The sequence below is a fragment of the Aulonocara stuartgranti genome, assembly GCF_965226115.1.
Source record: "Aulonocara stuartgranti genome assembly, chromosome: 15".
NCBI classification, from domain to species: Eukaryota; Metazoa; Chordata; class Actinopteri; order Cichliformes; family Cichlidae; genus Aulonocara; species Aulonocara stuartgranti.
In genome coordinates, this window is record NC_138951.1 from 13,436,201 (window position 1) to 13,464,194 (window position 27,994).

The 27,994-nt window shown below is 39.9% G+C and overlaps 2 protein-coding genes across 2 annotated transcripts in view; both read left to right on the plus strand.

Annotated features, from left to right (window-relative positions):
• The window catches only part of eva1aa (eva-1 homolog A, regulator of programmed cell death a), a 76,902-nt gene extending 55,320 nt beyond the window's left edge, over positions 1 to 21,582 (plus strand). The window contains exons 6-8 of the mRNA XM_082504636.1: positions 15,214 to 15,348; positions 18,120 to 18,302; positions 19,553 to 21,582. Of these exons, the coding sequence (XP_082360762.1) occupies positions 15,214 to 15,348; positions 18,120 to 18,302; positions 19,553 to 19,932 (698 nt within the window). The 3' untranslated portion in view covers positions 19,933 to 21,582. The remainder of the gene's footprint in view (positions 1 to 15,213; positions 15,349 to 18,119; positions 18,303 to 19,552) is intronic.
• Positions 21,583 to 22,104: 522 nt separating this feature from the next.
• efhc1 (EF-hand domain (C-terminal) containing 1) lies at positions 22,105 to 27,960 on the plus strand. The gene is made up of 10 exons (XM_082504712.1): positions 22,105 to 22,426; positions 24,156 to 24,377; positions 24,461 to 24,748; positions 24,854 to 25,003; positions 25,238 to 25,424; positions 25,716 to 25,942; positions 26,479 to 26,619; positions 26,877 to 27,090; positions 27,293 to 27,502; positions 27,588 to 27,960. The coding sequence occupies exons 1-9, from the start codon at positions 22,361 to 22,363 to the stop codon at positions 27,472 to 27,474; spliced, it is 1,677 nt and encodes a 558-aa protein (XP_082360838.1). The 5' UTR covers positions 22,105 to 22,360; the 3' UTR covers positions 27,475 to 27,502; positions 27,588 to 27,960.
• The last annotated feature ends 34 nt before the right edge of the window (positions 27,961 to 27,994 follow it).

Genomic DNA, 27,994 nt, shown 5'->3' on the forward strand with positions numbered 1-27,994 from the left:
ATAATACTGATAACTTTAATCAGAATGAATGCATCAGCAACACAAAGCTGGGCTGAGTATAGTGTTAATAAATCCACATGGTAGCCATTGTTGCTTGTGTCCAGATCTGTGGCAGCATTTCTGTTGCACTAGCTTTCAGTATTATTTCAAGAAAAGAAAGTATAGTTTTTACAGCCTCTCCTGCCCACTCCTAAAATAGGCATAATTACACCAGCAATTTAAAAACATGGAGCTACAATACTGGTTACAGTTGGTTCGTCCTTGGGAAGAAAAAGGTGCATTTCTGTTGTTTGTAAAAAGAAAAGAAAAAGAAATTAAAGTTAATTACTGAGCCTCAGTGGTGTTTTTGACTGTACCAAATAAGCCAGACTGGTGAAATCCAGTCTTTCGCCTAACCTAGGGTTCCTTGTTTCAGGTAAGTGATGACCATCTAAAGGTGAGAGTGGTGTTGATACCTTCATCCAGTGCTCTGTGAGATGTAGTATTAACTTACACCTTTGATTGCCATTTCAAATTCATTTTCTTTACCATTTATTTAACTTCTGGTGCCTCTTCAAGAATAGATTTTAATCTCAATCACACTTTCATATGAATAAATAAAGGATAATGGGGTTGATTTTAGATGCAACACTTGACAGCAATATTATTGCTTGTAGGCTTAAAATATATTTTCACTATTTGGGACGTATCCCAAAGTCTTTCTTAAATAGCCTACAGGCTCTGAGGCTCAGCCTAGCCCAGTACAGTAGAACCATGCTGCGCTGTTATTTAAAAATCTGCCACAGAACTCCAGCACTCTGATCTTGAGCCAGAACCCGCTGATCTACGCTCCAAACACCACCATGGCCTCACTCTTCCTTTCCCTTCCAGCTGAGGATGAAGGGATGATGGAAGGAGGGATGGTGAGAGAAAAAGAGGGAGGGAGGCATTCTCTTTCTGGCCTTCTTTGGCATGCTTTTTTTCTCCTCTTTTCCCAGCAGCCCATCTGTTTCCTGTCTGCAACATGACACCAGTGCCCGATTAGGTTCTGCTACTCTTGAGGTGTGTGTGTGTGTGTGCGCGCGTGTGCTATTGGAGGGATTATGATTGGCTGCCATACACCTAGTCATTTATGTTGGTACAAACTGGCCCATGTGGTTGCATGTGATCCAAGTGTGATATAATAGCATCGCTAAAAATGTGTGGGAACCTCTGACTTCTGTCACTGAATCGTATTGAGCATGCTCAGTGGCTGATATATTGTGGTAATGCATTATTCTACTCTTTTCACGCTTGTTTTCATTAAAAAGTGAGAATGTTCTTCAGATAAAAATATCAGTACACTGAGCACTCTGTGCAGAAAAGAAATGCACATTTTGAGCTGTCATTCAGGTATATGCTGTGGCTAAAATGGCTGTTTTCTTAATCTGGCCAGTGTTTGGATCTTGGCTCTTATAACAGTAACAGAGCTGTGTGTATTAGCCGAGATAATCCCCACTCTGTTCTTCTTCACCCTCTATGGCAGCAAAACTGGGAAAGTGAAAATGTATCAAATGGACATCTTGTACATCAGCTCAAAGTACCCTTCCCTTTTTGTTGCATGTCTTTCCCTTTTTCACTGGTTTTTCTCTGTCTAACCCTGTCTGATGGGGATTTTCCACCCTTAGGCCCGCACTGAAAAGCTGGATGCTCCGCTCTCCTACTGTGTTTGTTTTTAATTGACGCACATAAAGACGTCCGTCAGCTAAGGCCAAGTCATACCTCCAAGTTGTGTTTGGCAAGGCCACAGTGGATGCACTGGATTCAGGGCTCCGTAGGTCTAGTTATAGCCTTCCCCAAACCAGACAGACTGTGGGATGCTCCTTTATATAATCCAAGATTTTCGTAGCTGGGCTAATAGAGGGAAACACTCATCAGGTCTCTGTTGTCATAGTCCTTGACACATTAACCCTCTCAAGGCAGGCGTTGCCGATTTGCAACAGTTAAAAACTAACAACCTGATTACCCCACATACATATTTTATGAGTTTTTTTACTCAGAAGTACCACTGCAGGACTTGGTTGTGCATTAGCAACAAAAAGTTTAATTTGAGCCTGAGAGGGTTAAAATAGAGTGAAGTACCAATTCAGAAGTGTCAAGAAGTTGATTGACTGTAAAGAAGCCGGTGATCAATTTGGTAAAGCGGTGGAGACAGAAAAGCACCAGGATGTGTTGATAAATGAATGAAATAATGTTCTATTATGTAGATACAACAGTAAAAAAATACATTGAGAGAAACATAAAAATGCATTAAAAAATGACAGAGCCTCTTTAAAATTCTTATAGACGGCCACGTTCTGTGTTTTGATCACAAGATTTCTGCTCTGGCACTGTTAATATGACAGTTGCCCTATAAAGGTCAGGGCTGGTGAGCTCGTGGGTGGTCTTCTACTGCCTAAGAATCCTTTTAAATCTAAACTTTGGCTTCTCATACTGCTGGTAGCTAACGCTACAAGAACATTTAACAAACGTCTACATTAAAATGTCTAAATCATAAAATGTTACTTAAAATTTGTCAAGGCTGTAAAATTAAGAATAAGAAAAAAAACATTATTACTCACTTTAATGAATTCAGATAAACTCATTAGCATATGCTTACTTACATTTAAGCAATAGTTGAAATCCTTCTCACATCTGCTCTTTAAATATGCTTACAGAGCGGTGAGAATGCTAGTGTGGTATAAAGACAGGAAACCAGTCAAAATAACTCTTTTGACTCACCTACCTACAAAGCTAACTCATTAGCATAATGTATGAGAAATGATCAGTTTCTTTTCTCTTCTTGCTTTTCTGTCTCTGCTGTTCTTAAAGGTCAACAGCTCAGTGTGCTCAAAGGATGTTCTTCATTGTGTGTGTATGAGTTAGTGTTAGGTTTTGACCCATGTGTCAGGATATGTTTGTGTCTCCCTTGTGTTAGCATCACACCCCCTGCAGAATCCCTGTTTTGTTGATACACATCTTACTGGTCACAGTGCATTTTCTAACTCTATAAGCCACAGCTTCTTTTTAGCGGTTCTACAACCTTTTGTTACAGGAAAGATTCATAACACAGTGTGAATTAAAATGCACAGATCTTCTCATCTCTGACAAGGAGCTGAAATATTGTTTTCAGTCCTAGTATTTCGTACTGTAAGTTAGGTCAACTGCTTTTTGCTAGTAACTTTAAACTCATAACAAAGCTCGTTTTGAAATAAAGAGAAAATTGATGTTTCATAACTAATATATTTCCACCCAAATACTGACACAACTTTTTTTAGTAAAAACCTCAGACCCTATTGGGGAGATGACTGATAAAATAATAATTGTAATAACTTCCCTTTCTTCTCTTTTTTATTAAAGCAGTGAACATCAGTGCCAGAATTTATTGAAACTTAGCTCACCTCCTGTGCTTACTGTTCTGGACTTTCTACATTAGCTTACAAGAACTGATGTTTGTGATTTAAAATATAAAGATATCCTCCAGCCCCCAGTGTGTTAGGAGTCTTGCCAACTATTGGCTCTACTGTAGCTATTAAAAATACTAATTTGTCTTTTGGATGACTTACAATGTACCCCATTTTGAAGAAACCAAACCTAGATCCTACTGTCTGTAATATCTATATTTTAAATCCCTTTTTAATCTAAGTTCTGTTAAGGATATACTGTTTACTATAGAGACACAGTTTCTACCACTGCTCTCAGTCAGAGCAGTTAAACTACTTCTGAGAGTGTTAAATGACCTGCAGTGCCCTTGGGTGCAGGTGATTTCTCTGTTTTATTATTAAACATCAAGCACTAATTAAGAGGCCACATGGATTTCTGCCTGTATTGGACTCTAATGTCAAATTTGTGATCTGTGGTGCCCCACAGGGTGTGGTTCTGGGACCCCTGTAGTTCATTTTATATCTGTTATGTTTAAGACAGATACATTGAAGACAGTTTTAACATTAGATATCACTTATTCACCATGATGTCCAGCTTTATTTGTCCTTCAGACCATATGTGGTTAATAAGTTAATTATTTATATGACTAATGAGCTGCCTGAAGGCTATCAGTGAAATAAAAATACAGCTCAGTGCAATAGAGTTTCTTGATGCTGGCCCAGACAATGTACCTCTCTTAATCAGGAATAGTAAAGACACCCTCTGTACTATTCCTTTATTTAATTTGGTCAGTATTTAATCTACTAACTGTTAGATTAAATAACCTTAATCTAAAGGGTATTTTCAATCAGTTCCTGCCCTTCAGCGCCCATGTAAAAACAGCTCTTTTAACCTAATTTTATTACGTCTTAGAAATATTAGTGAATTCAGATCCATATTCTCTATAGTGGAGCTGGAGATTCGTTTATGCATTTATTTCATCTTGTATTGACTTCCACAACTCACTGTCAAAAGCCTTCCATAAGACGTATGCGTATACTCTGGCAGTGTCTTTAAATGTACGAGTTCTAATCAATGGAGATTCTGTGCTTTAATTCTTGTACTACTCTGAACTCTGTTTCATTTCTTGTGCAGTTTTTGCCCTGTAGAGTTTTTCTGTGTTGTTTTACATTTGTAGTCTTTTATCTTCTGTCCTCTTCAATTCTCTCTGTCATTTTGGTATTTTCGTAAATGCTTTTCTGTAAAGCACTTTGTGACTCCTGTGTGAAATGCTATATCAATAAATGATGCTTGCTAGCTTGACTGTACACTACAGTACAGAGGGGTACTTTGCTTGAATGTACTCAGTAATTTGCCAACTACAAAGGTCAGTGTACATTGCCTCCTAGGGCAGATAGAACCTTCAGGAACTCCTTCCTCTGTTACTCTGTGTAAACTATTCAGATCCATATTTGTGCTGTAGAATTTGATTGGTGTCTCAACAGAGTTTTATGTGCATTTACCCTCCTCCACAGGCCTGAATGCACATTTGAATTGTGTGTGCGTTTGTCTTTATAAAGAGTATGTCTAAGAGAGAGAGAGAGAGACAAGGATTCAGCTCCCTTTCATCATCTAAGCACATGCTGGCTACATGCTGGATCTCTAACATCCACCAGGCACTTCAACCACGGCAGCAGGTGTTTATTTTAAAGACTGTTGTAAAAGTGTCTCTGGCTGCCTCTGTGTCTGTCACTCCTCTCTCTCTGATGGCCTCTTGTTCTCTGTCTGTCTGCTCTCTCTTACCCCTGAGGCCATGTATATGCATCTGCTTTTAAAGACCGTGATCTAGGTTGACACAGGCAAAACGAGTCAAGAGACACACACACAAATGCAGGCAGCAACACAAATAGATAACCAACTGTACTCAAAAAGCATCTGCAATGGGGATGGAATGCCAAAGCTTTGAGGCCTCATAGGACACGTTTGCATCAACTGAATTTGAGATTGAATACTCCAATTGGAGTAATGCATGTGCTCCCCTGTGAAAATGCCAAGAAAACTAAAAACAAGCAGATAAATGAAATGTTTTTAGCAGTTCTGCTCATCTTTTCCTATCTCGTCTGTCCTCCCTCCTCTTGATCACAAGCAGCTGTTGAGGGCAGTCTGCGATAGAAGTTGCCTCCTAAAATCTATTTTTGGAACTGATTCTAATAATAGTCCATATTAAAATAGTGTCAAAACTCCCCTTAGGTGGGAGACATTTGGCAAGTGTATGGGTGGGGTATAGAGCCTCTACTTTTTGGTATTAACCAAAATTCGCCCATGTACCTATTTAAAAAGGTGTCCGTAGCCAGTTCTAGACAGTATTTTATGATAGCAACATTTCTAATTGGCTTCTGTGTCAACTAAAGTGTAATGTTTGAGAACTGCTTTCAAAAAAATTTCAAACAATACCCAGCTCACACCCTGCGTTTTGGTAGTAGACTAAACGAACCGTGTGTAGTCTCATCCATTTGTGTGTGCAGTGTGTATTTGTCATGATAAGACCGATGACGGCTGACCCAGACCTCACTGTTATTATCACTGTGCAGGCCTGACCACTAATATAGCCCAGCGCTCTGTCAGCACATGGAGAAAAAAATACGTATTTAAATACACAAGAGCAAGTCAACTCCCACACTTCAATTTAAGCACGATGGTGCTTAAGTTATCATTAGGTTTTTGTCTCTGGAATACAGAAGGCTATTACTTAGTCTGAAAGCTGTCAGTTATGATTCACTCTCACTTTGGGTTTGTGTAATTACCTGACAATGACAGGGCACAGGAGCACATATGATAGACAAGTGCTATATGAGGCAGGTGGTAGTGTTTAACCAGAATGATAAAGAGGGAAGAATCAAATCACAGAGCATGTAATGAAACACAGATGCTGAAACTTTTGTGTTATGCTGTTATGAGTGTGTATTCTATTGTTTAGAACAACGGGCTGTAATGTAATTTAGTCCATTCTAGTGTTTACTGAAAAGACTGTGTGTTATACAAAGGTCTTAAACACTGCATTGGACTGTGAGGTTATACTGTCACAGGGTCCTAATGGTCTTTTCTCACAATTGCTACGTTAACTTGCTAAATTGTATAGTTCTTCTACTCTGAAGCTGAGGCTTTGCACTGATTTTATACTCAAGAAAAGCATTAATCTATTACTCTGTTGAGAAAAAGTGTGACCACAGTTTGGATTAACAGCAGCACACAATTGGATCATACCTTTAAAGCATTAATGACAGAACCATACTATCTTTGTACTCACTGCTCTCTGTTTGCTCCTTAGTTTAATGGAGTTCAATGAGACTCATTCAGTGCCGACTTCAGTCAATCTTTGAGAATTCGTCTTTGGTGTGAAGCAGTGTCTTTCTAACTTTTACTATACGACACTTGCATCTCATCCACTTTTATTATTCCTGATTTTTAAATTCCTTAATTTAAAATTAACCTCTTATGCATTGTGTCATATATACACTGACCAGACACTTCACTAGGTACATCTTGCTAGAACCAGGTTTGAACACCTTTTGCCTTCAAAACTGACTTCATACTTCATGGCATAGATTCAACAAGATGATAGAAGCATTGCTCATCGATATTTGATAGAATCACAGAGTTGTTGCAGATTTGGACTGAAATCTGGTGACTCTGGAAGCCGTTTGAGTACAGTGAAGTCATTGTCATGTGCAGGAAACAAGTCTGTTGATTTGAGCTTTGTGATATGGTGCATTATGTTTTTTTATGGAAGCATCCAACAGAAGATGGGTACACTCTAGTATTCAAACAATGCTCAACTGTTATTAAGGGGCGTGCCAAGAAAATATCATCCACATCACTGAACCACCAAAACTGGCTGAATCTGTTGATAGAGCGCAGGACTGATTCATTTACACCAACTACGTGACCCTACCATCCAAATGTCAGTGCAGAAATCAGACTCATCTCTTCAAGCAAAGTTTTACCACTCTTGGTCCAATTTTGGACTGGAAAAATGAATTGTAGCTTTAGTTTCCTGGTCTTAGCTGACAAGAGTGGCCCATGGTATAGTCTTCTGCTGCTGTAGCTCAGCAATGCTGTGATGAGTGGTTTGAGTTACTGTTGCTTTCCTATCAGATAGAAGCAGTTTGGCCATTTTCCTCTGACCTGGGGCGTCAACAAAGCATTTTTGCACAGAGGAAACCTGCTCACTGGATATTTTCTCTTTTTTGGACCATTCCCTTTAAACCCTAGAGATGGCTGTATGAGAAAATCCTAGTATATCAGATGAGCCCATCTGGCACCAACAACAATGGCACATTCAAAGTCTCATAAAACATGTTGCTACAACACTCTAATGCTCAGCTAGAACTTCAGCAGGTTGCCTTGACCTTGTCTACATGCCAAAATTCACTGATTGCCTATTTGTTTTGAGGCGCAGGTGTATCTAATAAAGTGGCTTGTATCAGTTATAGTGTTACATTTTTATTATATTAGGTCATCCAAAAGCTCAGGCTTAAGGTTGCTCTAAATGCTCTGTTTCAGACAGCTCCACACACCTGCTCGCCGGTCCTTTTGTTTGCAAAGGGGAGCCAATCAGAAGAAAGCTGACTTATATGGAGGGTACCCTTAAATAGAGAGGAGCTCATCATCATTATCCACTCATTTGTTGTTGATCCTATTATATCACTGACAAAAACGTTGGCTTAGTACTGATGGCATATATTCTGTTAAGGCAGGCTTACAGATCATTCCTCCATGAACAGATGGCAAGGAGGGAGCTGAAGTGGAAAATTAAAGTAATTTAATTGAGCATTTCACGTCAGTATGAATGATATTGGCATTAACTTGTCTTTTTGTCACTTTAGAGCTTCGTCTGTCACTGCTAATTTAAAGCTTAACGAAGTCTTTTGTTCAGGCGTGCAAGAGACTGAGCGAGAATGAAAGAATGTGGACTGCCAACATGCTTAGTAACTGCCAACCTTTAATAAAGTTGACTAAACAGTACACAAAGACTTACACTGATTCATTTGTATATGACAAAAAATGATAAAAAATGATCATAATTTTTCAGAGTAGCATCACAGTTTATCTTTCATTGAAGTAGCAGGTCCCCAGTAGACTTCATGTTGCCAAGTGTTGATTTTATTAACTGCCTTGCACAGCCAGTTGTTGCTTGCAGCTAAAGATAGCACCATTGTTTAGATCATCCTTGACATATGTTGGAACATGCTTGTTGAAAGCTGTTGCCTTTATTTCTGTCACGTGTGGATTTTAGACGGCACGACTATTTCACAACTATTTTTTCCCTCTCTGCTTTGTTTCAGTAACTCACGCCCTCTGTCCTGTATGCAAAAGGACTACGTCATTTGCTGGTCTCATCAGCCCTCTGCACACTAAAAACTCAGTATCCCATTACCTCACAACACTGACATGAAGGAGTGCGTTTAGGCGGGTGGCTTGATTTGATGATTCAGCGCTGGTCTCATCCTTGTTTGCCCAGTGGAACATCAGATAATGCTGAGCTTTTGCTGATCTCTAGTGTGGCCCGACTCTCCCATATCCAGCCAATAAAGATTTGGGAGTAGCAGTGTGTTAGGTATGTAAAGAAAGTGGGTGGAAGAGATGGTCATTTAAGTACACTTCCAGCATTAAAAGTGTGTTCTGGATAGGTGTTATAAATGGAGAAATATGTCATGTTAACATAGCAGGAGACACAAGTTGGGCTGTCTTTGGTTCATATGCAGGCTGAGTGGATCTGTTCACTGCCTACTTTTTTAATGCATGCTTAAAACTCGGAGTGAGGTCATGGGTGAAGATATAAACTCTAGCATGTGTCTGTGTGGGGTCTGAGGGGATAGCTCCACAGCTGAGTGATTTTCTCACTGATTGTTATGACCCCCGCGCTGTCAACAGAGCATCTATTTCTATCTCTGAATCTGTGTGGATGATGCCAACTGTGTGTGTGGACTGTTTAAATATCCCACACGGCTGGGATTTGGAAGTTTAACCAATGGTTGTGGTGAAGTGAGAGTGTTCATGTTGAGGTCCCATGCCGGGGCGTCTGTGTGTATGTGTGTTTGCATACATTAGCATTTGTGGGTATCTCACAGCAGAGGGTTGTGTGTTATCCATTAGAGTAAGTGGGGAAAAATTCTACGCAGGGTTTGGGGTTTTGAGCTGTTCCACTCTCTCCATTCTGGAATGCATTCCCAACCCACAGTATCCTGACTCTGGATGCTTTTAGACTCTATCACCTTCATAATGGGTCTTACACAGACTGCATACCTGCATTATTGCATATTAGAAAAGCTTCATCAGGACATGGCCTTCTTTTATTTCGAGCTTTAACAATCCACACTGACAAGATAACTTGACGCAACTTTTTGCATTATTCATTTAAGCATCTGAGCCAAAACATAAAGGAGAAAAGGTTTCTCCGCCCCTCCAAGATGTGAGGTTTGATTCTCAAATTTTCTCAAAGTTTTTTCAAATTCTTAATCTGGTTTTTTTTTAATGTTTTTCTAGGAGAAGGGGAAATACATGCAGTAATTTATTGAAACATCTGAAAGCATACATGGAAATAAAGTACATGAGGCAAAATTCTAACAAGCTTCCCGAGGGACAATAAAAGCTCTTCTCTGGATGTCGCCTGCCCTTTGTCGCATTCCCTATAAAGATGATCCCATACTGCTTACTCAATGTCAGGGTCTGGGAACTCAGGAGGGTAATCCATGATTGATAGTGTTCGACTGTGTGTTTTCCTATGCACGTATGCTTTTACAGCAATATGTTTGAGGATGTTTGTCATGCTCAGAAATTGAGTCATTGCCATTTAGATGCTTTCCAAATGATGCCGCATGTTGGATCGAAATCTGACAGCACTTTTCAATGAGTTTTGGCAAGATCCCCAAAAGCATTGGCTGAAATTCAGCCCCAAACCATGACAGAGCCTCCAGTGTGTATCTCTTGAGTTAGGTGCCTTTTATGCTTGAATGATTCATAGGTCATGTTAGGTGGCCTTACAAACAAATAAAATACCCAAGTCACATAGAAGGACTAGATTGAAAATGAGTGAAAAAGCAGCCAATGTCCAAAGAAAAACTTTGAAAGACATTTAGAAAGACTCAAGAATTATTTTGAGCACAAAGTAAAGTTTAACATCTTTAGGTTCTGTATTTTACAGGTGTGGGAGGCAAAAAGTGGTTGTTTTGTGAAAACTAACCTTTTAGCATGTCTTTGAGCTAATGTAGCATAAAATGTAAATTTACAGCTATTCTGATCTAGAAAGTAAATGTAAGACTTACAGCATGCATCATAAAACAGTCAAGTTGTGTAAATTTGATACCATTTATATTTAATGAACTAAAACCACTGGCATTCTCCTTTATGGATACCACAGTCTCATTGTGCAGTATTTTTGTACACACATGCATGTACACTGCTACTGAACCTAATGGAGTAATATAAGAAATTTGGATTCCTCAAACTCGCATAAAAATGGAAGCAGAACCAGGAAAGGTCTTTGGTGTAGACCACCAGTCCCTTGGTAGAGTTCACATTACTGGTGCAAAAGCTGGTCTACTTTGTATAAATAAGACGAGAGTGAGTGTGTTAATCATGCTCACCGACACACGCGCTCTCAATCATGCAAGCACGGGGATATTTAGAAAAAAAAACATAAATTTTCACAGTGTGAGGTCGAAGTAGTACAAACATGGCTGTAAGACCCCAGCTTTGTATTACACTTATGCACTTATGTTGTTTTATACCATTCTTATCTGGAAAATGCAAAATCATGCTGCTTATTGAATACTGGCAGCCTCCCACACTGCTATTAAATGTGCTCTCTCTCTCTCTCTCTCTCATTCACACACACACACACACACACACACACACACACACACACACACACACACACACACACACACACACACACACACACACACAGTGATACCCAAGCTCAATAAGCTGCTGTCAGCTGGATGGTGTTAGAGTGTTACGCTGTGGGTTGGAGAGAAAGAGCAAAGGGAGGGAGAGGTGGAATGCAATCTCAACACCTTCAGCTTCTGCCCTATTCACCTTGCATGTTATTTTGCAGGAATGCCATTAGCTAAGTGAAAAATGACTGTGTGTGTGTATGTGTACGGGTTGGTGGATGGCTTCATGAGTATGTGCATGCAGATGTCTGTCTACATGCCTGCCTGTGTGGGAAGCAGAGACTTGAAAGGACATAATAGAACATTAAAAGCATTTTGTGAATCTGAGTGTCCATAAACATTGAGTTTTTTGAGGCACTGCCTTTATTTGTGTATCAAGTGAAAGTGGAGCCTTAACCAGCACTTTAATGTCGTAGATTAAGTTGGCACTGGCTGTGTGCTGATGAAAACCAGACCTTTTTGCTCAGACTTCCTACACACATGCACACGTGTGCGTGCACATTGTGTCAGTCTACTGGTTCTTTTGAAGAGTCCATTTAAGAAAAATGTATTACCCAATCTGTTATGTGTTTTGCCATCTAACCGTGTTTATTATCCATTATACAACAGATTAAAGAGTCAAGCTATTTTTGAAATGATAAATATCTCATTTGAAACAAACTCTGGAAGTTTCTGACACGGGAAACGACTCCCATCTCTATGCAGTGTCTCCATGTCTATTTTACAGTTTCTTGCGCTCATTTTTGGGGTCAAATTTTAGGCGGCTGAAGCTGACCAACCATCAAGGATGCCCTTAAACAATACCTCAAACATCTAGTCTTCAGCAGTCTCCCGTCTAAACCCATAAAGGCAAAAGTATGTGCAAATTATTGGCCGAGGTCTTTGAGATTTACTATGGTTTAATATTTCATTATATCCCTTCTGGCTTATAGGGCTTTGTCCCAACTGTGTTCTGCAATGGTCAGCATATGGCTCACAAACACAGACACATACAGACATGCACACACTCTCTGGCCTGCAGAGCCCAGTGAAAACAAAGCTGGGCTCTGCCAGTGTAAACACAGCCCATTGTTAAGGGCACTCTTTCCCGCCTCGTATCTTCGCTCCCTGTGGCGATCCAGGGCTCTGAGAGGTACAGTTCTGGGACAGATCCCATGTAACAGAGTTATATTAAGAAGTTCGAGGACTCATTTGCTCCACATTTATGTGACCATGTCATTATAACGAAGGCTGGAGAGTGTGATTTATGTGCTGGGTTTCGCTCCCTTGCACTCCTCTGTCTCTCTTTTACTGATTTAGTTTAAATGCTTGGCTCCTTAAGCGTGGTTTGCGGTCGCTTATTTTGAGGGGTTTTAGCTTTTTGACACTTATTTTTAGAAAGGCAGCAGTCAATATACTATACTATACTGTACCGTTTTTTGTTAGCAAATAAAGTGTACAGAAAAACTTGGCAGACTATTGTTTTGGATGATTGATGGACTGTGTGTGCATGTGCATTGGCCAGGTAATGCATCCGATTACATAGTCTTTTGTTAGTGAGGAAAATGCATGTTTCACAGTGTGTATAAGCCACATTGTCCCCTCTTCAGCTATGACTCTGGTCCACATGTGCAGCCAATTAGGACCAATCAGAAGCCTATAATAAGGGCGTGGCATGGCACCACGGCAACATGGCAGTGGGGGAGTTGTAAAGCCCTGTGATTAGTGTGTCAGACTGATGAGAAGGAACAAGGGAACCTGCCAGGCCAAATCTCACTTCTTAATTTTGCTTTTTTTTTTTATATCCTCTCAGTTTGACCCAACCAAACCAGGTTAGTTTGGGCTTCTAAGTCTGATTTTTAAAAATCTTTTCTGTTGACAGATCACACACGAGATAACACAATTATATAAAGTTTTTTACAGATATGAAAATCTTATTTTCACTTTTCTACTCAAGCATTCAAAGTGCTTTAAATAACATTTTTCATTCATCATTCACACACAAATTTATACAAATGCTTTCTATCTAACATTCACACATCAGGAGCAGCACTGATTTCAGTATTTTGCCCAAGAATATGTAAAAATACAAATATACATGTATGTTTATACAACTGGTGAGAAACTACATTGCTAATGGTCTTCTTTAAACTGAAACAAAGATCAGAAATCATATACTGGTTGTTACTTGATGTTGAGGAGGTTAAAGTCAGACCTGTTAGATCCAAGTCCTCCAGGAACAAGAGCTGTTGAAACTACTTTAAGTGCAGTCTTTAAACTGCTGTAAGAAAAACGTCTTTTTCATGTCTATTGCTCTCTCTGTTTAATTGTCAGAAGTTAAAATGGTATTGATTGTACAGGGTGGGCCATTTATATGGATACACCGTAATAACATGGGAATGGCTGGTGATATTAAAGTCCTGTTTGTGGCACATTAGTATATGTGAGGGGGCAAGATGGGTGGTGACCATGGTGGCCATTTAGAAGTCGGCCATCTTGGATACATTTGTTTTTTAAATAGGAAGAGGGCCATGTGACACATCAAACTTATTGGTAATGTCACAAGAAAAACAATGGAGTGCTTGGATTCAATGTAACTTTATTCTTTCATGAGTTATTTACAAGTTTCTGACCACATTTCCGTGTTAAGACTCACATTTTTTCCGTGTTGTCTCATTCTTCTTTGATGCACGGCACAAAAATCTACCAAGTCAACCTTAAGAAAATGGTTTGCATATTAATTTGGTCTTAAACACCATAAATGCATCCTGCAAAGTAGAGGCAACATACTGGTTTACTTAAGCAGCCATATCCTCCATCTTTATTTATTGCTTCTTCAAAGAGAGCTCTTTGTCTGCTTAATTGTCCTGTTGTGGAAGAACAGGTTTAGTACGAAGATCATGTAACTGTGGCCACCAGCATTTCTTATCAGACAGTACTGTCCAATATCCGATAAAGGCAAAATGTCACAGTATAATTACACAAATTGTATCATGCAATCTTTTCATCATTGCCTACAACTGGAAAAATGTGCACAAGCCGAAAGCAGCATCCAGTGCAACGGGGGAGTGTGGCCTGCTCTGCTCCTTCCTGTGCTTTGATTGGCTCTTGGATCACTGCCAAAATACGTCTCTGGTAATTTGATCAGCGTGTTTATCGTCGTCCTTTAAGCAAATGCTGAATTTTTACCCCAATTTTCATGTCATAATTTTACTATTAGTACTGATGATCTCCCGGGGGGAAAAAGCAGCAGATTTGTCTTTGTGGCCGTTGTTCGCAAACAGCAGTGAAAATGCAAGAATGACCAACAGCTGGACAGACAGTCATCTGTTCAGCTGTGAATGGTCAGCCAGTCTGACAGAGCGGACAAACACGGTGACCGGAGCACGGCTCGGCCTCCGAAACCACATGTGAGCCGGCAGGAATGTATAGCCCAGTAGGTTTGTGTCTGGGTGAAACTTCCTTGACTAACAGGACACTGTTAGGTTGGGGGGTTGTGATGGCGGGGGCAGCGTAACTTTTGGGAACTTGCATGCATGGTCCGGAAGAGTGTGTGAATCATGGCCACAACGCTGTCTGACACCGTCGGTGACAGCATACTCTTGAGTATGTTTACCTTTGTTTGACTCCTAATGAAATGAATCAGCAGTTGATGTGAGTCTTAATCCTTATCAACAACAGCAACAAATACGACAGACTGCACAGCTGTGTGCACTAGAGGGTAGAGAAGAAGATAGTTCTGATCAAAAACTGGTTGCTTTGAAAATATAATCCAGTATATTGCTTTACAAATACTGCATTGCCCTTTACCTCCTTTACCTACAAATACTCCAATACTGCATTGTCTAATTATGCTCTGTTCTGTCTTTCTTTTCCCTAAACACCCCTTCCTTGCTTTACTTCCTTCTCTTTGTAGTCCCAAAGAAGTTGCTCCACGAGCAGGGCCCCAGACCACCAGCCTACCACCCAGCACCCAGCGCCCATGACCCTAACATAGTGGGAGACAGCCCTCCTGAGGGGAGCTCAGTCAAAAGCCCTGACACTGTTCCAGGTGAGACAAATGACAACTATAGTGTATAAGCTCATACACTCTCACCCCCCACCCCCCCATGAAATGTAGTTAACGCTAAACAGGTTTGAGGCCTCTTGAGCATCAGACCTTGATCTAATTCAGGTCTTAAGTCAGAGCGTGGTTGTGTGCGTTTTCAAAGTAACACAAGTTCAACTGTTTCCATATGGATCCTTTCTGATTGATGGTACTCACAATATACTCCTTCCCAACAACCAATGATTGCACTGCATGTACAACAACCTAAGTCAGGCTTTCAAATTCCCAGAGAATGAATGACCAAGAACAACGGAATGAGAGAATGAAAAAGAATAGACGCCAGCAAGAAAGAAACTTAAACAAAGCTTTATTCATGAGCAATGGTGGCCTGCATCCAGCACACTAATTACTCTGCTAGGCTACTGGCACTGTGCTGATTAGGAGGATAGAAGAATGAATGAGCAGTTAAGAGAGGTAGAGGACAGAAGACGTGTGCTGTAGCGCTGACGGTTCCTGATGCATGAATTTCTCCTCCTTATTGCCACGAATGTACGCACTGCTCAAAAACTAACTCTGGAATAACCTTTTTTGTGAGATTGTGTGATAGCAGATAAAACAGGGCGAAGACGAGGTTTTCAAAAGAAATATTCAACCAAATAAAGATGTGATTCACTGTAAATTCAGGTGCCTTGTTCTTCTTACTTTAGCATTTCTCTTTAGTTAATGTTAGACTGCACAAAATGATGGGTATGTTGACATAGATTGAATCTTTTTGCTTGATCACCAAAGGTAGCCATGCAGACAGCAAAGGCTCCAGGAAGTCACTGCCCTCTGCCAAAAAATAGTCCAGGAAGTGGCATACCATAAAAACACTACTTACTGTATTTACTATATAACACAAGTGAGTACATGCATAATTGAAGAGGCAGATTTGAACTTTTAGACTAATGCACCACTAATAAACTACTTGTATCCATTTGCTTCCCATCTTAAGCTAATAAGGATATTTATATTAATCATACATGGATTAATATAAATATTAATTTTCTCATTCAATTTTGATTTCTCAGATTTTAAAAGCTTTGTGTGTTGTGCCTTGATAAATTATGCCTTTTCTATCGCTGTTATCATATATTCCTCACTCTGTACACTTATGTGCTTGTTACTATAATTCAGCAAAACTATGTGATGCTTAAGACCATGATATCATAGCTTTTAGAGGAATACCATTATATATATAAACATGGATTTCGAATGCAGTCTTGTTTATTTCCTATCCTTGCAAAATTGGTTTTATGTGTACAAGTTAAAATACAGCTTTGTAAACATCATATGGCACAAACACAAACACTGAACTTTTTATTGTCTCCATCTTTGGTTCCAGCTGCTTCTTGATGTGGCATTGCTGCTGTGCAGTTCACACAGATTACTTGACTTTTCTTTTTCCATTTATTTCATTGAAGTCAAGCTCTTTTTTTGTGCATTGCACGACATGATCTTAGGTTGAATTCACTGGGATGTCGTGTTAACACACACCTGAACACACTGGACCAATGAACTGACAACACTTTTGTTTTTATAGAGGTGCTAACACTTGCTGACTGTCAGTTAATGAAGTGCATTTGATTAGCAATATCTGGCTGGTATGTATGCTCTTATTGCCTAAGGAAGTAAGAAGGGTGTCTTTAGTTTCCCACAGGAATGCTAGTCCTCTGAACACAAATGTATTGTTTCGTAGAGACAACAGTATAACAACAACGTATTTTATATTTTCATTGATAATGTGACAAAAGTTGTCTGTTTTCTGTGAGTTGAGACAGATTGCGGTTGAACGTTAGCTCATGTGTGCAACATAGCCGTAGGTCCAGGTGGAAGCATTTACCTCATCAGCGAGCACTTCCAGTATAAACTGCATTTATCAGATAAAGAGAGCCCGACACACCTTAGAGACTCTACAATTAGAGGTCATTCCTGCGTGTGACAAATCACCAGAGTATGCTTACCTTCATTGACAAAAGAAATAAAGCATGTAAAAATGACTATGCAACCACACACACAGAGAGAGAGAGCTCAGGTCACTAAACTAAATGCTTCTGTTTATTTTGACTGTCTGAGGTTTGGTTGCTTTTTTTCAGTGGAGCTAAACTTGCAGTAGTTCCACGCTACCCCATAAACAACTACGTCAGGTAAACTAAAGGCAGCTGTAACATGAGTATGAATCCCCCTAATTAATTCATGGTGCTCCTGTTTTCTCTCTCTTTCACACACTCTCTTTGCAGTGAGTGCACAACAAAACCCAGCTGGTAAACACTGAAAGAAGTAAAAAAAAAAAAGAAAAATCTAGAGCAGGAAGTAGTCGTTCCCATCTATAAATAGAAACATTTTTTCTAAGATTTTGGGAAGCTTTTGAAATGTCTCCAGAGTACAAACTTTTCCATGTGGTTCTCTGTTTCTTAATGACCTGAGTCAGAATGAATTACAGAAAAGGATGTCGTGTTATCTTCTGAATCACAAAGCTCCCTGTGAATGTGTACGTGTGTGCGTGTATGTGTGTCTTATGCGTGACGCATCTTTTTAGAAAATTTATGCGATAAAATCTCCCCCAAACCACTGTGAGACTGTAGGCGACTGAGACTGATGTCATTACAATGAATCAGCAACAGCAGATTCTGGATTTACTGTAAAAGCATCACCATCATAATGTAACTGTACATGTAGCTGCTGTAAACTACTCATTGTGTACTCATGTCCTGTTAATTTACATTTTTTTCCAGAAAGGAAGAAACCCAGGGAGACCAACGCCGACGAGGAAAAGTCTTTTGAAAACGGAAAAGGAGGAGAAGAAAGAGAAGAAAGTCCATTGCGTCCCCCGGACATGAATCCCATCATCAACTCAACATCGAGTGGCAACATGGCCCTCATTAGTAACGCATTGGCAGCCTACACTTACATATCAGGTCGGGTAACATTGTTCTGAAATCTACTGTAACATCACATGTGTAGCGTAATCTCTGGCAGTTAGACTTTTAGAGATCTTAACTGCATCTGCTTAGGGAGTAGCCACACAGTGTAAAGGTTAATGCATTCACCTTGCAGCCTGGATAAATGGGAGGGGTGCACCAGGAAGGGTATCCGGCGTAAAATCTGTGCCGAATCGAAATATGCAGATCCAACCGCTGTGGCGGCCCCTCGGGAAATAAAGGGGCGGACGAAAGAAACTTGATCTCTTTGGGAAAGAGATACAGTTCCACCGCAGGGATTCTTGTTGCTCTGTTAGCAAACAATAAGGCTGGATCTCTGTGTTCAAGAGCATTATCAGCTCCTGGTTGCTTCTTGGCCCATGAGATTAGTGACCACGGGATTGCACTGCATGGATTGATGTGTGTAAAATCCCCGTTTCCCATTTCTTCTCACTAATAGGTGGGTAAATGTGGGCCAGAGGATGTAAGCAGCGATAATGTCTCTATACATTACACAGTGTGGGTCACCAGCTCTAAGCAGCTGCTAAAACAGTCACTGAAATAGTTTGCCTGTTTCCTGCTATAAACAGTTTATACATAGTGAAATGTGCAGCACAGAAGGTCAGATAAATACACAAGGCATGCAGTGAACATGAGCTCAGGTGGTTACTTAGATCACTTAGCTTTTAGCTTTCTCTAAAGGTTTCCTCAGAATGCAAAAAAGGTTGCATGTTAGGATTTCAAGAAAAATTCTCAACGTCTTAATGGTAAAAGAGAAATGAAATTGATTATATTAATGAACAATAATATAAACAGAAGTGTCTGCAGTTGAGCTGGATGCATTCAAAGTGCAAATGCAAAGTACCTGCATGCAAAATGCAAGTAAGACACGAAGGATTCAAAGCTGAAAATGGCATTCATTCATTGAAAAGGGAGAGCCGTTCTCGTCTCGTACTAATGGAGCTAGAGTCACTTTGGTTTTTTCAGTGGGGAAACACAGACCCCATCAGAGCTGTGACATCTGCTGAAGATGAAAACCAGGAGTAGCAGAATCTGTAAGACATCTTAACTAAACCAAGCCACGTGAACACTTGCTGTGCAGACAATGTTCATTACACTGAGTGAAATGCATCTGACTAAACAGGTCAGGAAAAAATAAGAAACCCAGTGAGAAAGACTCAGCTTAGTGTTCGACACATTTTCCTCATAAAGTCAACTAACAATTTCCAATTTCTCTTGTACAACAGATCACCCAGAGAGGGCTGCACTATTCTTTGTCTGTGGTGTGTGTTTGGGCCTCTTCCTCACCCTCTTCGCCCTGGTAGTACAGATCTCCTGTCGCACCGACTGCCAGCCCCGCCAGCGGCCTCCCGCCAAGAAACGACCGCGTCCTCCCGACTCATCCTCCGATTCCAGCGACTCGGACTCAGACTGGGACACCACCTCAGATCTGTCGGCGCGGAGACACCGGCGCTTTGAGCGTACGCTCAACATGAACGTGTTCACGTCGGCGGAGGAGCTGGAAAGAGCGCAGAGGCTTGAGGAAAGGGAGCGAATCATCCGGGAGATCTGGATGAACGGACAGCCGGACATCCCAGGGACACGGAGCCTCAATCGGTATTACTGAGGACTGCAGAGGGATGATTGATAGGCGGCTTACTTGACTCAAACAAAAATTTAGAACACACTTGGGTTGGAGTGGAAAGGGACAAGGCCTCGATGAAGCTTTATAAGCATGAATGCAAAAGCAGCTGGACTCTTACTGATGAGAAAAGTGGAAGGTACTGCAGACTTTTAAAGAAAGTCCTCCTTCTCTGCTGATTTGCATATTCCTCTGGGTATCATAAGCTATTCCCCTTTTGAGTAAAACAATAAGCTCCCTTTCTGTATGGTAAGCTTACCTCTTGGCTGGAGGAAGCAAGAGGTGAAAGGCTGCACTGCCTTGCCCATGACCTCCGCAGGCCTTTTTGAAGTGGGGATTTATGGGTTAGCTGCCTTAGACATACATAGGCCTGCAGAGACTACATGGTGACTGAAGGACCAAGGCCTCAGACAGGTCTGTTTATACAGAACCCCAGGCAGCTGGAAGAGACTGTGACACTTACAGCTTTATGCTCTGTACCCTCCAGTATTCAAGTGTGAACTTTAGCAGAGGGGTAGCATAAAGCAAGTGCACTTGACAATGTAAGATAATCTTTCCACAGTGAATAACCATGCTGCCTTTTGAGCTTTATAAAACCAAAAGATATTTTTGTGGGAATTCATCTCAGCCCTTCTGAAATATATTTTAAAATATTTAATAGTTTATTAATGTTGCGTATTTTTGTTGTCAAGTATGGTTTATTATGAGATATTTTTATACTTGGCGAAGGTTGTCTGGTCTAGCACCTCAGGGATGCAATCCTAGTGTTTCTGTGTTTGGTTGATGTTTGTTTTGGTTGTTTTTTGGCTATTAAGAAGGGGATCAGCCCATTTAAACCGCTGTGCCAGCATTTAAAGAGAAGAACTAGAAAAATCATATAAAGAGCCTCAAAGAGGTTTTAGTGATTTTTAAACCTTATTTTTGATACAGTATGTTTAACTCACAGTGCAGTGCCTTTTCCAGCTGTTACATCTCTTTGTCAGAAATGAAGCTGATGAGTCTCTCTGTAACTGGTCAAATTATTTATTGATTGGAAATCATACATTCATCTCGTTGTATGCATATTCCCTTTGCTGAGGTGGACCATGTGTAAAAGCTGAATGTGTCTGTTAAACATTGCACTTCTCCCCAGATGTAAATGTGCATTACCAGTAAGTGCCAATTTCTATCAGTGACTTTGCTACAAAATATTTTTATGGTCTTGTCTCATGACAGATGTGTGAATTTCAGGTCTTGCGCCATCTGTGTATTCATTTCAAAGATGCTAAACAGATGCCCGTGGAAACCAGCGCTGCAGAAAGTGGCGAATTATGTCGCCACTTTAATCTTATAACCAGTTGTCAGTCCAGTTCTGCTCGTGCTTCCCTGACTTCAAGCGTAGAGTTAGTTTTCATAAATCAGTTTGGTATTTTTGTGAGCGTAATTAAAGAGTAAACAGGACATATTAAGGTCATTTTCACAACACTCCCTCCACCATACATACAGTACACCCTGCACTTCTCCTGTTTTTTTGTTTTTTTGTTTGTTTTCTAACAAGGATATTTGTTGTGTTTAATTTTGAATGGGATTAAAATGTGCCAATAACTGGTGATGTGAGAGACCAAAATATGACTCCTGTGCTTGGAATAAACTGTGTTAAAAAAAAAATAACATGTCTTTTTTCTGCACTTTCTTCTGAAAAAAACACGCTGCAACTGTGTACACTGACCTATATTTTTGAATTTAAGACTATATTGTGAGTGTCAGGAGAAAGAAGACGCTTTAGCCCAATTCCAGTACTGAGAATACAGTGAGTTCATACATAATACGGATTTACACAAGGAGGTCATAGACAGCATGAAGGAGAACTTGTGAGCCAGCGGCTCACTGGATCTGTAAGATTTGTTATTGAGCGCCACCTTGTGATGAAGATAGATCTCTACAGTGTGTTTTAATGCAGCACATAAGGAGTGAAGTTATGACTGCAAATCACTTTGGCTAGCTATACAAAGTCAGCACAACTATATAGATAAATGCATTGTTTTATTGGATATAACATAAAAAAATACTTAAAATAAAAATGCAAATTAAAAAAATAGAAACTATAACAACTTAATATCATGTTATTATATTGTATTTTATGTTTGCCGTGTTTATTCCTTTGTGTTTGTGTTTGCCGCTGTGAATTTCAGTATTTCCATGGGGTTTTTACCGCGAAATTAAATCTGTTTTAGGAAATATTTGCTTTGTTTCCACTGAGACGCTCCTGTCGTTACCATGGATACTATAAACTTACCACCGTGAGAGCTCTCGTGCAATTTTACACACCAACGAAAACGGCTGTTAAATCCACAAATTACACAATTCCCACTGCTAACATCTTGTGCAGAGGAGGAAATCTTTTTAAAAAAAATAAAAAATATCAAGACTGGAAATGTCTTATACCGGGAACAGCCACGGACTACCATTTTTACCGGGATATACATTTCGAGATGTGACGGTAAGAATATGATTAAACAAAACTATAGGGTTTGCTTAGTAGTTTGAAACATTAACGATTGACAGAATTTAAAAAAAAATTTTTTTTTTTTGAAGGTGGTGGTGGGGGGGGGGGGGGGGGGGGGTTGTCGATTATTTTTTTAATAATGCAGGTGTCTTCTTACATTCCTCCACTTGTTAGGTTGTGTTGCTAAGGTACTAGCCAGCTCTCGAGTGACCTTTAAAACATCTCTAAATGTTCTCTAAAGAGTCTTTGATAAAGATATTTTATTTTACCAAGCCCTAATAAAAATGAACAGCAATGCTTTGAATCATAATAACACATAATTATTATTTTTTTATAAAATTAACAAATTCACTGTTGACAGTTAACACAGAGAGAATTTATCTGTATTTATTTATTTATTCTTGCTTTACTTTAGGGATGTTATTGTTATTTTGTTTTCCTACAGGCATACTTGATCTACAGTACTGTTCAGTAGTCTTGAGCCACCCCTCGGAAATGAAAAATGGGTGCAAGAATGTATTGAAACACGTGCAAACATACATGGGAATACAGTACTGAAGGCAAAAACAGAGTTTGTACAATTCTAATCACCTTGAAAGTCAATATTTGGTCTGAGCACCTTTATTCTTCAACACAAACAGAACTCTTAGGCAACAATGCTTGTCATTTCTTTAAGTAGTCTTCGTGAATAGTTCCCCAGGCCTCTTGGACGACATTTAAAAATCTTCTTTGGATTCTAGCTGCCTTTTGTTACATTAACAGGGGTGGTAGCTCAGGAGGTAGCGCAAGTCATCTACTAATTGGACAGTTAGTGGTTTGATCCCCGGCTACAAGTATGGCCAAATATCCTTGGGTAAGATACTAACCCCAAGTAGCTCTCCAATGTGAGTGATTGGTTTATAGAAAGCACTTGGGTGGATGATGTTGGATTGTAGGGAATAGAAAAATGCCATTTAAAAAATTATCAGAACACTTAGGTCTGGACTCTGGGGAGGCCAGTCTATCACAGATTGTGCTACCTTGTGTGTTTTTCTATCCAGTTATGCCTTCACCGCATTGGAAGTGTGTTTTGGCAAAAAGAAAAAAGAAAAAAAAGGTTTCGGCAATTTTATGGATTGACATGATTGATCAAAATCGGTTCATAATTAAATTAATTTTGACACCGCTGTCTGAAATTCAGCCCCTAACCACGACAGACCTCCACTGCGATTTACTCATGGGTGCCTAATAAACTGTGTTACTGTATTATGGGAACAGATGATGTGTTTTTGTGACGGTATACTAGTAAGATAACTAGAGATATATTTTTAGATCGGTATGTTGTACAGTTTTCTGCTATGTGTAGACAACACAAGGTCATTGCTTGAAGTAGGTGTCTTTTTTAATGCTTCAGTCATTCATAGGTCAATGTCAAGTGGGTTAACAATTAAAGAATTCCTCTAAAAATGGTCAGGAACAAGGACTTGAATTAAAATCCTTGAAAAAGCAGCCAAAAGAACAATGTGAAAAGACCTTAAGAAAGCCTGGAGAATTATTGGCTACTTGGAACAAAATATACACAATGGGTGGCTCAAGACTTGCACAGACTACTGTAACATTGGACAGAACACTCCCATATTGGTATTTAAGTGTAAACTGCATCAATTAGTGATAAGTGCTTCATGTAATTACGTTTCTGTCTGTATTTACCTGAGCTAATTTATTTCTTCCTCTGTGTTTGCAGAAGTCAGCCTTCCATCGACCCCAAACTCTGAGCTATAGGAATGGCTATGCTCTGCCCCGACGTCCCACTGTGGGCATTGGCAACGACCCTCTTTTATCAGAGCAGCTCACTCAACAAGAGATTAGTGAGTTAGCCTTCGAGACACCTGACCTTACTTATTGCGCCTTTGGTAAAAGAGTACATGAAGACTTCATCCCTGCTCATGTGGCCCTTGACAAGAAGGTCTGGTAACACCTATAGTTGTAAAACTCATAAAAACATAAAGATTCCTCATCTGTTATTCATCACTACCACCTGTCTTGCAGGCGCTGCGCTACTATGGATATTTTATGGAGGCTATCTTGTATTCTCCTGAAGAGCAGTACCGTGTGCGCCCTGTGGTAATTTACTATTACCTAGAGGATGACAGCATTTGCATCATCGAGCCCACAGTAGAGAACTCTGGGATACCACAGGGAAAGCGGATCAAACGCCACCAGTTGCCCAAGAATGAACGTGGAGAGCATTACCATTGGAAAGATCTCAACCTTGGTATGGACCTGGACGTGTATGGGGTCAAATACCGCATCACCCAGTGTGATACCTTTACTAAGGTACAACCTTATGTGTTTGAATGCTGTGGAAATGAAACTATGCATTAGAAGTCTGCTGTTATAAATACACTTCCTGTGTGTTCTGATCTCTCATTCTTCATACAGGAATTCATGGAAAGTGAAGGCATGATTGTAAATGACCCTGAGCCAATGCCAGCGGATCCTTACATCATCCGTCGTGAAAACCCTCCACCGTGTCACACTACACCTTCCACATTTGATAATTTGCACAAGTTTCTCAACATGGACCGCAAGGTGAATGAAATTCAGTCCTTTACAAGCTGACTGTGTAACATTTATCACGTTTAGCACTGTCACATCACAGCAACGTCCAAGGTTTGAATCCACCGATCTTGATTTGTGTTAGAGTTCTAATAAGTGCTAGAAATTAAATTCCTTCATGGGGTATCCCTGCCATAAAATAAATGGCAGATATAATAGAGGCATGCCTGTATTTGTAGTTTCATTCTTCTACACTTTTTTGGTTAGGTGTTACGCTTCTTCACTCTGTGGGATGATGCTGACTCTCTGTATGGGGAGTCCAGGCCTGTTACCATTCACTATTACCTGGTGGATGATACAGTGGAGGTCACAGAGGTCCACCAACCGAACAGCGGCCTGGATCCCTTCCCCATCCTGATGCGGAGGCAGAGACTACCCAAAAAGATCAAATCAGGTTTGATGCAGTACTGTGTGTTGGTTAAATGTGCATTTAACCGATTTGATTTGATACAGTGGAGTAAAGCGAGTTATGTCATCAGTTATGTTTTTTTTCTTGCCTACTTTATGTATGACATAAACGACTTTATGCAATGATGACAAAAATGATGACATGTTATGTAAAAAGATTAATTACACTGGCTTCTACAAAGTACTCGGTTTTCTAGATACATCAAAAATACACAGAGACTGTGATAATATTTTGTATATTTAATTTTGACATTGTTGTACTCTTGTTTATTTGTAGAGAACTTCCCCAGCGCAGTGATGGAGGTCTCAAAGCAAGAGGTGGATGAGTATTACTCCCCAAAAGACTTCCAGGTGGGTCAAAGGATGAAACTACTGGGGCGCAACTTCCTGCTTTATGACTGTGATGGCTTCACTAAAGAATATTACCAGAAGAACCACCCGGAAATGGAGATGAAGTCCATAGAGATACCAAAGAAGGTTGATATGCCTCAAGACTGGAAGAAGGTAAATTGAACTGTATATTTAACCTATTTTTGTTTTTTATGTTGGAACAATTTTAATTTAAACTGAAGCCCATCTTGGAATGGGATTACACCAGACAAAACAATTATAAACTACATCCATCTGTGAATTTGACGTTCATTATAATGTCAGCGATACACACACATCTTATACAGTGATGACGCATCATACTGACAGAATCTGTCTGCAGATAGTCATATAAACACCCGATAAAGCTCTAAAAACTACCTTTGAGGTAGTTTCTGCTATAGTAAGTGTCTCAAGGACCTAATTTTGCCATGATTGCATACACACAGACAGATTCAGAAGGTAAAAAGCAATTCCAGCCATGCTGTCAGAGCTAGACTGTATCACTGAGGAGGCATGCTTTATACCGCTTTAAGCCAGACCAATTCAAAGTGATAGGAAGGCAATAGTAGCTCAGTTAAGCAGATGGACTACAGCAGCAGAAGTGTATATGTTTTTGTACATTTGTGTCTATTTCCTTCTCTCTTTCTCCATGCTGTCCATCCTTACAGATAGTTCCTCCCTACAATGGTTTTGGTTCACTTGAGGATTCTCTTCAGAATTGTTTGCGTCTGATTCCCGAGCCTCCCAAAGTGAACGTGGTAAAGATGCTAGAGAACGACCATAAAGTGTTGCGCTACAGTGCCAGACTGGTGAGCAACATTTAGCAGAGCATTTGTAGCAGTTCAAAAGAACTGAATCACTGAAAGTTACCAAAAGTAGACCATTCTAATGAGATTAAAAAAGCCCAGCCTTGCTCCTCATTCTGCAATGGACAGGGTTTGCTCAGAAACACTGATTAGAGACATTTTTACTCCTCAGTAAAAATTTAGTTAAAAAAGGGGTGATTATGCAAAAAGCTATTTTTTATTTTTACACCTTGGTTAAGCCCACCTATGTTGCATTCCAGGACTCCCAGAATCCTGAAGATGAAGACCGCCGTTTCATCCTGTCCTACTTCCTGTCCAATGACATGATCAGCATTTTTGAAAAGACCACACGCAACTCTGGTGTCATTGGTGGAAAATTTCTGGAAAAGTCTCGTGTCCCCAAGCCAGGCTCTACTGTAGACAAACCTGCGTACTACTCACCTGCAGACTTCGCTATCGGGGCCACTGTGGAAGGTAACAGCTGAAATCCTATGTTAATCAGGACTGGGAAAACAAACATGCCACTATCCCAACTTCTTTTAAGCGCGTTTATGACTTAAATTGAAAATGATTATATATTCCTTTTTTATACAGTAACATTTCTCAGTTATGACATTTTAAATGTTATCTTTAGTATAATATCAAGATTATAAAATTTACCTTTGCCCGCTTTCAGTTTTTGGTCACCGCTTTGTGTTGACTGATGCCGACCACTATGTGCTCAAATACTTGGAGTCTAACTGGAGTGACATCCCTTCCAAGACGCTGGATTCTTTGCGGCAGAAGCTGGGTGTGGAAATTCTAACTACCCAGCCACCTGACCAAGATGGGAAAGACTATACCAGCCATTTAGACTAAATTATTTGTCAATGATACCTTTGTGCAGGTAGGTATCTCTTTGGAAAAAATAAATGCTAATTAGTTCATGCTCATCTTAATTGCCAACCCCCCCCCTCCTTTCTCATTGGCAGGTGAAGCAACAGAGCCGTTTCTTTGATGTGAAGACATTCCTTATTTCAGAGTTCTTCTTCTGCAATAAATCTACTGTAAATCAAAGCCTTTACTAAAATTTCCTTGACAATTAAACAATCAACATGACACCTTTCAAGTGATACCTTACAGTGAGACAAATGATAAATACAGCGACCTTTTGTTGTTGCTTTAAAATGAACCTTATGGCGTCTCTAATGAGGAGACTTCAAATTTGTCCATTCACACACCATAAATTCCAACAAGTGATTATTCTTTTTTTTTTTTTTTTGTAGTTTTGTTTTAAACACATGTGGTGCATAAAATGTAAACCAGCTGAAAAGACCTCAGATGCAAAACTTATATCAGAAAAAATCTCATTATTTAATAAAGAAATTAAAAACAAAAA

Coding starts and splice junctions, on each gene's coding strand:
- efhc1 (XM_082504712.1), top strand. CDS start 22,361: ATGTCTTATACCGGGAACAGCCACGGACTACCATTTTTACCGGGATAT. Junction 22,427..24,155: donor ATACATTTCGAGATGTGACG/GTAAGAATATGA, acceptor CTGTGTTTGCAG/AAGTCAGCCTTCCATCGACC. Junction 24,749..24,853: donor AGTGTGATACCTTTACTAAG/GTACAACCTTAT, acceptor TTCTTCATACAG/GAATTCATGGAAAGTGAAGG.